The sequence below is a fragment of the Sorex araneus genome, chromosome 6 (genome assembly GCF_027595985.1).
Source record: "Sorex araneus isolate mSorAra2 chromosome 6, mSorAra2.pri, whole genome shotgun sequence".
Classification (NCBI taxonomy): Eukaryota; Metazoa; Chordata; class Mammalia; order Eulipotyphla; family Soricidae; genus Sorex; species Sorex araneus.
This window is the reverse complement of record NC_073307.1, coordinates 28,695,495-28,710,098: the sequence shown is the minus strand read 5'-3', so window position 1 is coordinate 28,710,098 and position 14,604 is coordinate 28,695,495. Positions and strand designations below refer to the sequence as shown.

At 42.7% G+C, this 14,604-nt stretch overlaps 1 protein-coding gene and 1 non-coding gene across 6 annotated transcripts in view; one reads left to right on the top strand and one right to left on the bottom strand.

The window, feature by feature from the left end:
* Nucleotides 1–14,604, bottom strand: part of ACSL6 (acyl-CoA synthetase long chain family member 6) — a 66,160-nt gene that overhangs the window by 5,329 nt on the left and 46,227 nt on the right. For all 5 annotated transcript variants that reach the window (XM_055142912.1, XM_055142911.1, XM_055142913.1 and 2 more), the window contains 3 exons: nucleotides 12,901–13,044; nucleotides 9,967–10,068; nucleotides 8,994–9,065 (listed from right to left, as the gene is read on the bottom strand). In XM_055142912.1, the coding sequence (XP_054998887.1) occupies nucleotides 8,994–9,065; nucleotides 9,967–10,068; nucleotides 12,901–13,044 (318 nt within the window). The remainder of the gene's footprint in view (nucleotides 1–8,993; nucleotides 9,066–9,966; nucleotides 10,069–12,900; nucleotides 13,045–14,604) is intronic.
* Nucleotides 11,201–11,304, top strand: LOC129406212 (U6 spliceosomal RNA). Its single transcript, XR_008630875.1, has one exon. It is a non-coding gene; the product is annotated as a U6 spliceosomal RNA (small nuclear RNA).

Genomic DNA, 14,604 nt, shown 5'->3' with positions numbered 1-14,604 from the left:
CAATGTCCAAAGCTGTAGCAGCTGCCTTGTGACCATGAAGTGATAAGCCAGCAAACTAAAAACAGAGAGTGGAAAGACAGGAGGCAGGAAAGATAGTAGAAGGCCTAGTTCTCTGAGAACCTATACTTGCATTGGACTGTCTATCTCTGAACTTCTCCTTTGAGAGGAAAAACAACAAAAATACCTGCGGTACACTGCCAGGAGTAATTCCTGAGTGCCCAGCTAGGAGTAACCCCTGTGCATTGCCGGGTGTGACCCCCTCCCCCACAAAAAAGAGCAAAAAAAAATACCATACCTTCTGTAATAATAATAAAAAGAAAAATGCAATAAATAAAGACTGAAGTAATTTTTTTTTAAAAAGAAAGAAAACAGCAAGAGGAAGGGAGAGTGATTGAGAGAAGGGCACTTGAAAGAAGGTGGTTACTCCTGACTCTACACTCAGGGATCATTCCTGGAGGTGCTCAGGAATATGGGTGCTAGGTCACCTGTGTGCAAGGCAAACACCCCACTGGCTATACTATGGCTCAGATTCCCCCCAGAGAAAGTATTTAAGTTTACATTTTTATCTTTGTTTAGGGTAACATGGTTATAACATTATTGTTACTGGTTTTGATGTATAAGGTTACTGCACCTCCACCAACACCTCAGTGCCCATGATCCTCCACCACTGTCCTTAGGTCACTTCTAGTGCTCCTCTTCCTCTCCTTACAAGGGAAAACAGAACCACAATGGTTCTTTGAAAGATTATTTTATTAATAACGGGCTGAAGTGTGTAAGATTAGAAGCTGGAAGACCAGCCAAGAGATAAGATTAATGGTGATCTGTACTACAACTTGGCTGTAGAAATATACATTGATTTAGTGAGGGGTGGGGGGGTGTCATATGAGTGAGGAGGGGGTGTTGATAGAACAGAACCTACAACTGGTTTGATTAAATGGCCAAAAAATAGAGAATAAATAAGACTGGTTCTAAGTTTTACTTGAGCAGAAAAACTGGAGGAGTCACATGACAAATTTTTGAGGTGGGAAGATCAAGTATTCATGTTAAGTTTGAAATGCTCCTGAGATTACTCAAATTATGTTTGGATATTGAACATTTAGTGCGTAGAACTCACACTATCTGGGCTTGAGACAGATACCTGGAGAGTAAGAAGGAAATAGAGTGTGGGTTACAAAAGACAGGAAAACAATAACAAGAGGTCAAGTGTTAAATGCTGCTATGATACATGAAAGATGGATAAATCAGTGGACACAATCAATAAATAACTTCTTTCAAAAGTCAATGTATATATCATATAACACTATATTCCCCCCAAGAAGAAAATTTTTAGTGTTGGTAAGATATAAAGAAATGTGAGTCCTTGGAAGATATAAAATGATGCAACCACTACAGAAAACACTATGACAGTCCCTCAAATTAAAAAATACTTTATGATCCAGCAATTCCACTTCTGAATGTCCCCGCACCCAATATGGCTCTCTGAACTTGCCGAGAGTAATCCCTAAGAACAAAGCCAATAGTAAGCCCTGAGCACCACCAGGTGTGCCCCCGAACAAACAAACAACAACAACAGCAAGAAATATCTTCAAATGAAAGATTTACTTCTGCAATAAAAAGAACATGTTAGTGCTATCGAAATAGTACCAGGGTTTAAGTTGATGGGCTGTATGTGGCTGACCCTCTATTCGCTGACTCACACTACACCGTTCCCTAAGCACTGCAGGGTGCAGTCTGGGGGCCAAAAGCAATACCGGAATTGGCCCTGGAGACCCCTGAGCACTGTCAGCTTATCCAGGCATTGCAGGAACCGAGCAGCATTGCATCCTTGGACCCTCACATTGGTGGGTGGAGTGGTCTGCCCATCAGGAGAGCTGAGGAAATGTTAAGCTCAAACAAGAGCTAACATTATACTTTACTTCACATGTTGCATTTCCCCCCATCTGTATATTTAATGTAAAAAGAGCTGGAAATCTGAGGCTCTTAGCAAGACATTTTTTAGAATTAACGTTATTGTAAAATGTCTTGTTTATTAATTCAGTGTTCTCAACATTCAAAGAAGCGAAGACTTGTAAAGAAACAAGGGTTGTCATTCTTTGTATTCTCCAGAGCATACTCCGAGGCGAGCCCTCCCCTTCCCCCCCATCTCTGTCAAATGGAAAGCGCCTTGGGGAGATGGCACTGGAAACTAGGCCTCCTGCAGAAGCCACTGCTGGGGGTGGTATGGAAACTAGAAACAGCTATGCAGGCAGGCTATGCATGGGTCAGGGTGTGGGGAGATCGGGGAGAAGCAGAGCTTGGTAGAAGTGAGTTTGGGATGAAGAATAGGAGTCATAGTGAAGGAGGTGAGACTGGAGCAGGGACTGTCAGTTTGGCACAAGCCCCAACTTCCTGACCGCTACGACTCAACTGGTTTTATGCCTTCTCCACTTTCAACTTAGATCTCAGTTTGACTACTGAAATAAGTTGGGAATCACATTGTATAGCAATAAAACTATTCAGCTTAAATTAAACTAAACTAAAATAAGTTGGGAATCACATTGTATAGCAATAAAACTATTCAGCTTAAAGAAAATATAATCAAAATATAAACCTAATAATCCTAGAGACAGTCCTTTAACTTAGTAACTCGTGTTTACTGACATTAAAATAAAAAGCCTAAACCAATAAGGTTTTTAAAAAGTTCTCTTTTGACAAAAATAGTAATTCATAAAGACTTTCAGTAAGTGCAAACCATTTATGCACCTTCGACTGTGAATGAAATGAATAAAAAATTTGAAGAGGAGATAAATACCATGATGCATTTCTACTGTGTGCCTACAGCCGGGGTTTCAATTCATTTCTGTTCCTAGCAGCTTAGAGAACATTGTGTAACTGGAACAAGAGTTTATTCTCAAGTTTGGGTGAGCTCCTTTGAAACTCATCTGTGACAAACAAAGTCAATTAAAAAAGTGTAGTTCATATATAAAATATATAAATATATACCGCCTCTTTCGGAGAGACCGGCAAGCTACTGAAAATATCTTGCTCACACGGCAGAGCCTGGCAAGCTACCCGTGGCATATTCGATATGCCAGAAACAGTAACAACAAGTCTCACAATGGAGACATTACTGGTGCCTGCTCGAGCAAATCGATGAGCAACGGGATGACAGTGATACAGTGATATACATATATATACATAGATAGATAGATACATATATATATATATATATATATATATATATATATAGTAAAATAGTAAAAGACATATCCACAGCCAGGGAAAACAGGTCTAGGAGGACTGGTTAATATTGGAATAAAACACACACACACACACACACACATATATATATATATATATATATATATATTGAAATCAACCACAAGTGTGTGTGGGGCACAGGGTAGGTAAGATAGAGAAGGGACCAGGATGGCAATAAGCTGGAAATTATCACCCTGGACAAGTACTGAGTGAGTGTTAAAATTAGGTAAAGGGATATAATCATTGGGTATTATGTCTGTACAACATGTAAAACTTAGGAGGCTAAAAAAATTTAAAAAATAAAAAATAAACTTAGGAGGAAGCTGATGAAATTTTACCAAGTTTATGAATAGATGATCTGTACAATTAAATAAACAAATGCCTTCAGAAAAAAAAAAGTACAGTCCAAGGAAGATACATTTCATAGCTATACAAAGGGCGTTTGCCTTGCACTCAGCCAACCCAGGTTCGATTCCTCTGTCCCTCTCGGAGAGCCGGGCAAGCTACTGAGGGTATCCCACCCACATGGCAGAGCCTGGTAAGCTACCCGTGGCGTATTCAATATGTCAAAAACAGTAACAAGTCTCCCAATGGAGACATTACTGGTGCCCGCTCAAGCAAATTGATGAACAATGGGACAACAGTGCTAAGACAGTGTGACGGTTCTACACAGTGCTATTTAGATGCTAAGCAGATAGTAACAGAAAACCCTACAAGCTTAAGACAAAGGATGGCATAAATAGGGAGGTTTTTTCTTTTTTTTTTCTTTTTTGGGTCACACCCGGCAATGCACAGGGGTTACTCCTGGCTCGTGCACTCAGGAATTACTCCTGGCGGTGCTCAGGGGACCATATGGGATGCTGGGAATCGAACCCGGGTCGGCCGTGTGCAAGGCAAACACCCTACCTGCTGTGCTATTGCTCCAGCCCCAATAAGGTAGATTTTGAGTATAGTTGGGTGTTCGCCTTTCACGCGGCCGACCCGAGTTCGATTCCTCCGCCCCTCTTGGAGAGCCGGGCAAGCTACCGAGAGTATGGAGCCCGCACAGCAGAGCCTGGCAAGCTACCCGTGCGTATTGGATATACCAACAACAGTAACAATAAGTCTCAATGAGAGATGTTACTGGTGCCCGCTTGAACAAATCGATGAGCAATGGGATGACAGTGACAGTGACAGTGAGTATCTGTTAACCCAGCTACCCTGTATCAAGCCCAAAGGACTGACTGGGGCAACTCCAGTTCACTGGGGTTCAGTACAAACCAGTCACTGCTTGAGAAAAGAGAACTTCCTTAAACATAGTCTCGCAGGAAGTCCAATAGTACTCAGCTCACTAACTGAGCCTCAGAGTGAAAAGTTCCGAGCAGCACTAAAGCCAGGTCAACAGTCCCTGCTCCAGTCTGATCTACAACCTATATAGTCCTGAGACCTATTTAAATTCTACGAGGGCCAGGAGGGACATAGCTCAGAAGTAGAGGACTTGCCTCCCATGGAAGAGGTTCTGAGTTCAAAGCAAAACTAAAATCAGCACAGCAAAAAATACAACAAAATTAAGAGTTATCTCTTCCATGAAGAACAAAGCCAAATGAAAACAACTCTTTGGACTCTGACCTCAGAAGTGAGGGAGGGGCAGCAGGGAGGGGAACTAAAGCAGGGAGGGGACCCAAAGGTCACTGGAATGTGGGTAGTGGGTATGGTGTGCTAACGTATATGCAGAAGAGGGATAAGTAAAATTGTGTCCCTAAAACAAAACACAGTCTTGTAAAACAATATTTCTTCAATTTAAATATATATACATATATATATATATTTTAATTTTATTGAATCACTGTGAGATAGTTACAAGCTTTCGGAATTAAAATATTTTTAAATAAATTCTTTCATGAAAACACCAGGGCGCTGCTTGAGTGACAAAAAGACACTCAAATGAGAGCAACCTGATGTGCATCAAACTCTGATCTAATTAATAGACCTTAATTGCAGATCCCAAACCTGTAGTGGCTTTCAGAAGGAACCAATAAATAAGCTGAGTTATTTATTTATTATTAGTTTTTTTTCTTTTTGGGTCACACCTGGCGATGCATAGGGGTTACTCCTGGCTCGTGCACTCAGGAATCACTCCTGGCGGTGCTCAGAGGACCATATGGGATGCTGGGAATCGAACCCGGATCGGCCGCATGCAAGGCAAACGCCCTACCCGCTGTGCCATCGCTCCAGCCCCTATTATTAGTTTTTAGGGCACACTCAACTGTGCTCAGGGCTTACTCCTAGCTCTGTTCAGGGATCATTCCCGGTGCTGCTCAAGGGGCCATATGTGGTGCTGGGAATTGAGCTGGGATTGGTCACATGCAAGGAAAGCACTCTAACCCTCTACTTTCTCTCAAGCCCATTTTGTGTATATTTTATATACATTTCTCAAAAAACTAGATAAGTTTCTCATAAAACTAAAATTACTAAGAAAAAAATTAGCTTTTTAAAAATTTCTTTTGCTTTTTGGGTCACACCCAGTGATACTCAGGGGTTACTTCTTCACTCAGGAATCACTCCTGATGGTGCTCGCTCGGGGGACCAAATGGAATGCTGGGAATCAATCCCGGGTCGACCGTGTGCAAGGCAAACGCCCTACCCGCTGTGCTATCACACCAAGATACCTGCTATCCAATTTTTTTAAATTAAATTTTATTGAATCGCCGTGTGGAGGGTTACATAGTTCTCAGGATTATGTCAATTATACAATACTCAAACACCCTTCCCTTCACCAGTGCCCCTATTCCATCACCAATCACCCCAGTATACCTCGAGCCCCCCCCCATCCCCGCCCTTGTAATTGATAAGTTTCACTTAGTTTAAGCTTTATCTTGGTTACATTCTATGTTTCAACACATAACTCGCTATTGTTGCTGGGGTTTCAAGCAAGTCCCATTGTTTGTTACATAACTTTTCTATTTTTTTCCCCCGAGTTCACGCCTGTTTAGTATTCACCATGCTGCCTGACAAAGGAAAAAAAACCCGGAAAAGATGGTTATTTCCTGTCATCAGCCGGCGTGGGGCTCTGGCTTAGTTGATAGTCTGGTAGAAAGTCTCCTGCTATCCAATTTTTAACAGGCATAATTTTTGGTGAAGGAGAGAAGGAAGGAGATTATTTGGTTGGGAGGGGTTTTGCCCACACCAGGCAGTAGTCAGGGCTTACTCCTCTCTAAGCACTCAGGATCACTCCTGTGTGGCTCTGGGGATACATTGAGTGTTGGGAACTGAAACCAGGTCAGCTGCCAGTAAGGTAAGTGCCCCACCCGCCATACTAATTCTCCAGCCCTAGGAAGATTTTTACTCTAAGCTTCCTTTCCTGAAACTACTCTCTTGTATGAAAAGTAATTCTAAACGCGCGTGCATGCGCGCGCGCGCGCACACACACACACACACACACACACACACACACACACACACACACATACCCTTCAGAATATTGTAACTTAAAAGGATTATACTGGAATAAAATACCTCAAAAGTATCAATTTATGCCAACTCATTGAAGAACAGAAATTTTCATAACTTTTTGTTCTGGGGCCAGGGATCTGTGTTCAGGGATCATTCCTGAGGGGCGCAGGGCACCATATAGATTGGTGGGGATTGAACCTGGGTTGACCGCACACAAGGTAAGCAAGCACCCTACCACTGTACACTATCTCTCAGCCTCAGAAATTTTCACAATTTTGAAGAAAAGTATTTTAAGATTTTCACTGAGACATTTTGCCACAATAGTACTTTTAGATGGCTGAAGTGATAGCACAACAGGTAGGGCATTTGTCTTGCACGTGGCCAACCCGGGTTTAATTCCCAGCATCCCATATGGTCCCTTGAGCATCGCCAGGGATTCCTGAGTGCATGATCCAGGAGTAACCCCTGTGCATCACCGGGTGTGACCTTAGAAGCAGAAAAAAAAAATAGTATTGAAGCTTAATTGATAACTACTTCTTGACAAAAAGGGAAAAAGAGAAGTTGACCACAAAATGTGGATTAACTCATAATTATGTTGAGCTCTAAACAGAATTGGGAATGCACTCCCCTTAGACCTGGTTTTTGCTCTCCTATGGTCAACTGAGGGCATATATTAGCTGGGGGCAGCAGTGGAGGGGCCGAGGAGGGGGTGGAGATCCCACAGATCCACAAAGAGGAAAATGAGAACACAGAAAATGAAGAGGTGACAACCTTGGCAATAAAACTCAAGCCTTTGGGATGCCACATGACTTCTCTGTATTTGATGTTACCATGGTGAAGGCAGATTATTAGAGCAGAAACTGCTTAAGGCATATGGAAAGTCAAGAATACATATTGTCTCAGTAAAAGCTCTAACTAGAGCATGGTTAACACTGGAAAGCTAATCAAGTCTTCAAAGTTTTAAGTATAAACTGAAAGTTGGCAGTCTTTTTCATAAAGAGTAATCTAGTTGAGATTTTCCTGAAGCCCAGGGCCGATCATGTGACATGACACCAGCAGGGGGCGTGCAAGCCTTGGTCATGCACAAGGATGTTCCCAGGACTTAATCAGCTTAGCTGCATTCCAAATGCCCTCTCAGTCATTCAGAGCAGAGCCACCCAGGCCCAGAGCAACCCAGTGTGGACCCTGTTCAAGATGATCCAGTCATACAGTTTGGCAGACAGAAAATCTAGAACTGCCAATAAAGTCAGCTCTAGAAAATTCAGGAATTTAAATAATTACTCCAGAACCAACTTCGTATTCACAAAGATAAATGCAATTTGTCTAAATATCTTAGATTTTATAACTTGTTAAAATAAAGAATTATTTATCCAGGTTTTATTTGTTTCCATACATGCTGACATATCAGATAAGGATAAAACCACATTTTAAAATTAAAAACAAAACAAAACAATTCCCTAAAGTTTCTAGTGTTTAAATAATGTTTAAATTTCTCAGTCCCAAATGTAACAAATTAAAGTCAACTACAGAAGTGTTAAATTAAAATTACTACAATTGGAATTTATGCTTAACATGGCTTTAAAATGTTTTTTAGTTTATCGAAATTAAAAAACAAAAACACTGATTCAATAAGAAATAAAATAAAAGCCAAAAAAAATCCCCAACATTTATATAAAAAAGAATCTCTAATAATACATTTGGGGATCCTGCTGGGAAAACAAAGTTTATGACTAATAACTATAGTAAACAGAAGGAAAATTTAAAAATCAGCTTATCAATATTTTCTGCTTGAGGAATTTTTCCTTTTGAATTCCTGACTAAAGAGAATATACAAACGGTATACGTAAAGAGGATCAAGTACACTTATGAACTCAGTTACAATAAGAACCCCAAATTTTCAAAGGCAAAAAGTTGAAAGAGGACAGCGGAACTCCTCGCATGCCAAGCCAGCAAGCTGCCCCTGCTGCAGCCAAAAAGACAGACACCATAAAAATAAAAATAAGACAAGACACTGATTTAGGGTATTGAAGGCAGCCTGGAGACAACCGCACACACAAGATTGATTAGTGTCAGCAAGGGACTATTTCAGCTTTCAAATATTTGTGACAATGAGGACAAAAGCATGGATTCACTCAACATATGAAGTTCAGGGAGCAGGTTGTTGGAAAGTCAGTTGGGAAGAGGCCTACAGAAGAGGTCTTGGCCACAGTGCTGAGGGTGGGGAGTCTAGATTAGCTAACTAAGTTATTACCATAACTTAATTTAATTTCATTTTCATCATCTCTTAACAAACTCTAAGAAGCAAGAGAGGCAACAGTTACCTGTTCAAAAGAATGGAGTCCACCTTCTTTTCCTAACCTCACCAAATCATCCAAGATGTCCTTCTTCAGCTCCTGAAGTGAATCACAGGGGTAAAATTACAAGGCAAACAAACAAACAAAAAAACATATTTCAATATAGAGGGGAAACTATGAGCTCCGAGCAAAGTCCTGTATACGATCCGTGCTGTGCCCCCACCCCCACCGCAACCCTAAACTGGGGCTGCCAGTCCCTGTCATGGCAGTACCCCAATCTTCACCTCTTGTCAGGAAGGAAATGTCAGGCTTGGGCAAAGGAAGACACGCAAAGAGGCTAATATGGGGTAAGGAGGAAGCACAAAGAGGGGAAGGGACAAGCTGACATTAAGTGGCCCTCTACTCAGAGGGGAGATCTTTGGACTATCACCTCAGACGAGCCCAGGGCTGAGTGAGAGAGCTGGAGTGGACAGCTGCAGCCGAGCCAGCGCACAGTGCTCCTTCTCCACAACACTACATGTGTCATGAGGAGGTTTCTGAAAGCTGTGAATGGCTGAGGCTTGGGCAGGAATAGCCGGAACAGCCACTTTTCCATTCCCATGAGTATTTCTCTAAGCACTGCAGAAACAAAATCCACTCTCAGCTTTTAAAAGGCGTGTGTGTGTTTGCAGTGGACACTGCCGTCAGGCAACTGTGCAGCCCTGGGCAAAGCACTTCCATCTCTGGACTCTCCCACCAGCGGCTGAAGAACAGGGCTGGACAAGCTTTCTGGGATTTTCTTGGTTCTAAAGGTCAATGATTTATCAAAACTTTCTAGAAGAAAAATTGAATTCCATCACAATTCCAAAGAAGCAAGACACTCTGGCTTTACGCCCACCATTTATAAAATGTTAGAGATTTCCCTGTGTTCCCATTTCACTAGGTCCACTGTTCTTTCCCTCATTATGCAGTTTCGTAAAAGGTCCAGCAACTTATGAGGAAACAGTCTCAAAATACCAACCTTATTTGTGCAAAGATCTCCAAAAGACCCTTCAAATCCTCTCTTTTGGGCCCAGGAAGGCAAGACTTCTGGGTCAGGCACAACAATGCCCACCAAAAAGGCCTGTAAAAGCACCAAAGGAGAAGAGTCATAGCAAAAGCTATTAATGTGGTTATTTATGGTCCACATTAAAAATAATCTCTTGGTATTTTCAGACTCCACCCATTTCTAAAAATAGGTGTACACTTATGAAACATTTCTACCAATATGTCATATAGACTTGAGCTTATTTTCTAATATATTTTCCTGACTTTTGAAAAATAATATGTTTAGGGAGATTAAGATTCAGTAAAACTAAATGCATATGTATCTTTGATTCTGGTGCAAATACCTGGAGTGAGGGGTTGGGCCACACCTGGATGTGCTCAGGGCTTGCTTCGGGAGGTGTTTGCCATACTCTTACCTTATGCAGTGCCAGGGATCATGCACAAGGCAAGTAAGTGCCTTGATCCAGTACTATCTCTCTAGTCCCTCTCATGAAAATCTTAAATGGCATCATTTTAGGGTGTTAAACAAATGACACACAACATGTGTATTTCACGGATTTCCAGACCGTTTTGAAATTACTTCATTAATGTGGTCCTCATTCACGAAGAACTTCATTTAATTTTCAAAAACATCATTTCTTCTTTTTTTCTGTTTTTGTTTTGTTTTGTTTTAGAATCACACATAGTGATGCTCAGGGATTACTCCTGACTCTGTGCTCAGGAATTACTCTTGGCAGTCTTCAGGGGACCATAAAGGATGCCAGGTATCAAATCCAGATCAGCAGCATGCAAGGCAAAAACGTCCTACCCACTGTACTATCGTTCGGAGGCCCAACATTTTCTAAAAATATAATTTAAGGGGGACAGGAGCTACAGTACAGTGGGTAGGGCACTTGCCTTGCTGACCCTGTTCCAATCCTGAAAATCCCATATGGTCCCCCAAGCCCCACAAAGAGTGATTCCTGAGCAGAGAGACTGGAGTAAGCTCTAAGCATAGCCAGATGTGGCTCCAAAACAAAAACAAAGTAATTTAAGGGCAGGAGAGATAGTAAAGTCTTGCAGTCAACCCAGGTTCCATTTCTGGCACCCCATACAGCCACCGAAGCCCTACCAGAAGTGGTCTCTGGGTGCAGAACCAGGAGTTAGCCCTGAGGACTGCCAGGAGTGCCAGCGCCCCCCTCCTCACCTGAAACACACATAAATTAACGGTGCTTGCTTCAGCAGCACATATGCCAAAACTGGAATGATAGAAAGAATAGCATGGACCCTGAACAAGGATGACATGCAAATTCATGAAGAATTTCATATTTTAAACATGCAATTTATAGTAATATGGATGGAAATAGAGGATATCATGCTTAGTGAAGTCAGTCAGAAGAAGGAGAGGGGTAGAAGCAGAATGATCTCTCTCATATGTGGGACATATATACAAGATACACAGCAATGTAGCAACAAAGGGCCAAAGGCAACATAATGGGATAAATGATCCACACAACTTTGTTGGTTGTGGAGGGTGAGTACAAAGGGAGGGGCACCGGGGTCCTTGCATGAGGAAGGTGAGTACACGTGAGATGGGTGCGGTCTTGGAACTGTGTGCATCGGAAACCATCATTAATAGTATTATAAACCACAGAATCTCACTTATAAAAACTGAGTCTCCAGAGAGATAGTATAGCTGCTTGCCTTGCATGCAGTCGACCCCGGTTCAAACCCTGTCAATGCATATGGTCCCCTGAACACTACTAAGAGTTATCTCTGAGCACAGAGTCAGAACAAAGTTTAAGCACAGTCAGGTATGGCTCAAAATCACCCTCTCATCAAATTCATAATATTTAGTTATATAAATCCAGTGGTAGCATAAAATACTCCCCACAATCTTTCTCACTTCAAATGTGACACTAAAAGCAAACCATAAACCTTTTCCAAATAATTTGATCCAAATATCTATTTGCTGTCCCCACTGATTTTTAAAATTCACCTACTTCAAAACCAAGACAGCAGGAATTCTGAATTTTGCATTAGCATCACACCTCAAAATTTCTCTTGGAAGCAGGCAGAGCACTAGGTGAAAGTAGTGGGAATGTGGGCTGGAGGGAGAGCTCAGTAGGCGGGAGCACGTGCTCTACAGGCAGGAACCCTGGGCTCAATCCCCAAGCACTGTGTGATCCCAGGAGCAATGCCAGCAGCGACCCCCAGCACAGAGCGAAGAGTAGCTCCTGAGTATGGCTGTGTAAGATCCAAAAGCCCCTAACCCCCAAAAAAGTAATGGGAATGTTTTTTATCATTCCTTTAAGCAACTCACGTAACTGCAATTCACCAAATTAAGCTATCTGCAATTAACCTGTCACAGTTAAAATTTTTTCTCAGGGGTCTGAGACACAGAACAGAGGATTAAGGCACGTGTGGTCAACCCTGGCTCGATTCACCCCTCCCCCCCACAGATTCCCCCAAACGTTGCTGGGTACAGACCTGGAGGCTCCCGAGTACTGGTGGGTGAGATCCTAGAGGCGCCCAGCACTTTTGGGTGGCCTGAGTAACTCAAGAGTGAGCAACTCAAAGAGTGAGCAACACCATATCCCCACCAAAACAAAACAAAAAATTCTCTCATGAGAATATGAGATATATGTGTTGGAGAATAAACATTTACCATTTTAATCCAAGACCAAATACTTAAGAAATGATTTCAAGATGACTCTTAATTTTTCAACAGGTCCAATACACGTGGGAGGGGTAGAGAATTGGGGACGTGCTGGTTATTTTCTTTTAAATGACTCACCTTTCTCTTTATCGTAGTTGAGATAACATGCTTCATTAGTATTTATGCTTTTAATGAACAAAAGTTACTGCACTTTCACCACCAGCAAAGTTCCCAAGACCCTCCACCCCTGTCCCGATCAGGGGAACTCACCTTTAAGCTGTCCCCGTGGACATAGATTTGTGCCACAGGCTCACAACGGATGTAGATATTCTCGATCTTCTCAGGTGCCACATACTCTCCCTGAGCGAGTTTAAATATGTGCTTTTTCCGATCAATAATTTTAAGAGTTCCTGCCTATGGAGTGGGACAAAGAGCATCATAAGATGGCTTTCCCATGTCCCTCTTTCTGCCCCATGCTGCTGCAGACCCTACCAGGGGCCGCTTCCCCAGGCTGACATCTGTGCTCTGGGAGGCATGTGGCTAGATGGGAGCGCTCCTATTCACACATGTGGAAGGCTCCCTGCTCCGTAGGGCCCTGTGTGCTCTCTGTCCTCAGCACAGAACCCTGCATGCACCAGAAGCCTGGTGACAGATGTCCTACACAGAAGGTCACCTGCCTTCCATCAATGCTCTGCCTCACCTAGGTCCTGGATCCAGCCCTCCTTTTGCTCACCAGCATCATCAGATTTGCTCCCTTACATATGCTTAGGCCTCTTCTCTCCACACCCAAATAGTAGCTCCTTCACCGCCCGACATGGCACAGCACTGGAAGAGGCCCCCATTGAGTCTTACCTGACAGGTCAGGTGGCCTTAAGGTCATAATCCCTTCAGGATGGTTGGCCACTCCTCGGGGACCTCCACAGCATTGAATGTTTGTGTCCTTGGCCTCCAAGACCCCCCAACTCCCCACCAACTCCCCTTGATGTTCCTGAGTTTTGAGGGATAAGTGGGTCCTTCTCCTTTGATTCAACCCTTGAAGGAGTGAGCTTTCCTAACTTGCATAGGCAGTGCTCCCTGATATAAGTGCCAGTTATCTCATTACTATCTACTCTCAAGTCTATGCTCTCAGTCAAACTTCTCTGAGCTCCAAGTCTAGAACCTAACTGTCCTCAGAGCATGTCAGAGTCCAGGCTCAGCACCCTGTGGGATACAACACGCTTCAAATGAAATTCATTGCCATCCCACTCAAGCCTGTCGAGTTCTCAAGCCCTAACCCTGGAGACGTCCTTGCTGTTTGCCCCTCCTAGGACGTTCAGGCTGCTGAGTCAGGTTCATCAGTCCTCACTCGGAAGTTGTCCTCACATTCACCTCCATCTCCATCAAAATCATCTACTGACAGCACTCTGAGTGCATCTGATCATCTCTTCTCCCTCTGCTTGACCCACCAGACGGAGCACAAAGGCAGCCCACATGCACTACACTCAGGTGGCATCAGCTGCTTCCCTGACACTGGTGTCTCTGCTCTCATCACCCCACACACTGCGTATCATCACTTCCATTTCACAGATGATTAAAGTGAAGATCAGAGGCTGCTTAACACCTCTAAAACCACACAGGAAGTAGTGGGGACTGGGACTTGGGGCAGGTTTTTATACCTTTTATTTGACATATCTAATACTATTTGTAAATGACAATTTTTTAATGGGTTTCTATAGACTCCCTGCTTTTTGTCTGTGAGTTCAAGTTCTAGATGTTTCTTGGAAATTACTCATTTCTCACAACTCCAGGAAGGTGGGGTTTGTTGGTTGTTTTTAAGTGAAATTTTATTAATTTACCATGGGTTTATCATTGGCTAAAAGTATAAACTTTTGGGAGTACAATTTTAGGGATTGGTTTTATCCAATCTACAGAGCAATAGCCCCAGATGTAAGATTTTGTGGGGCTCCAAGTGTTATCCAATTTAACAGGACTCTT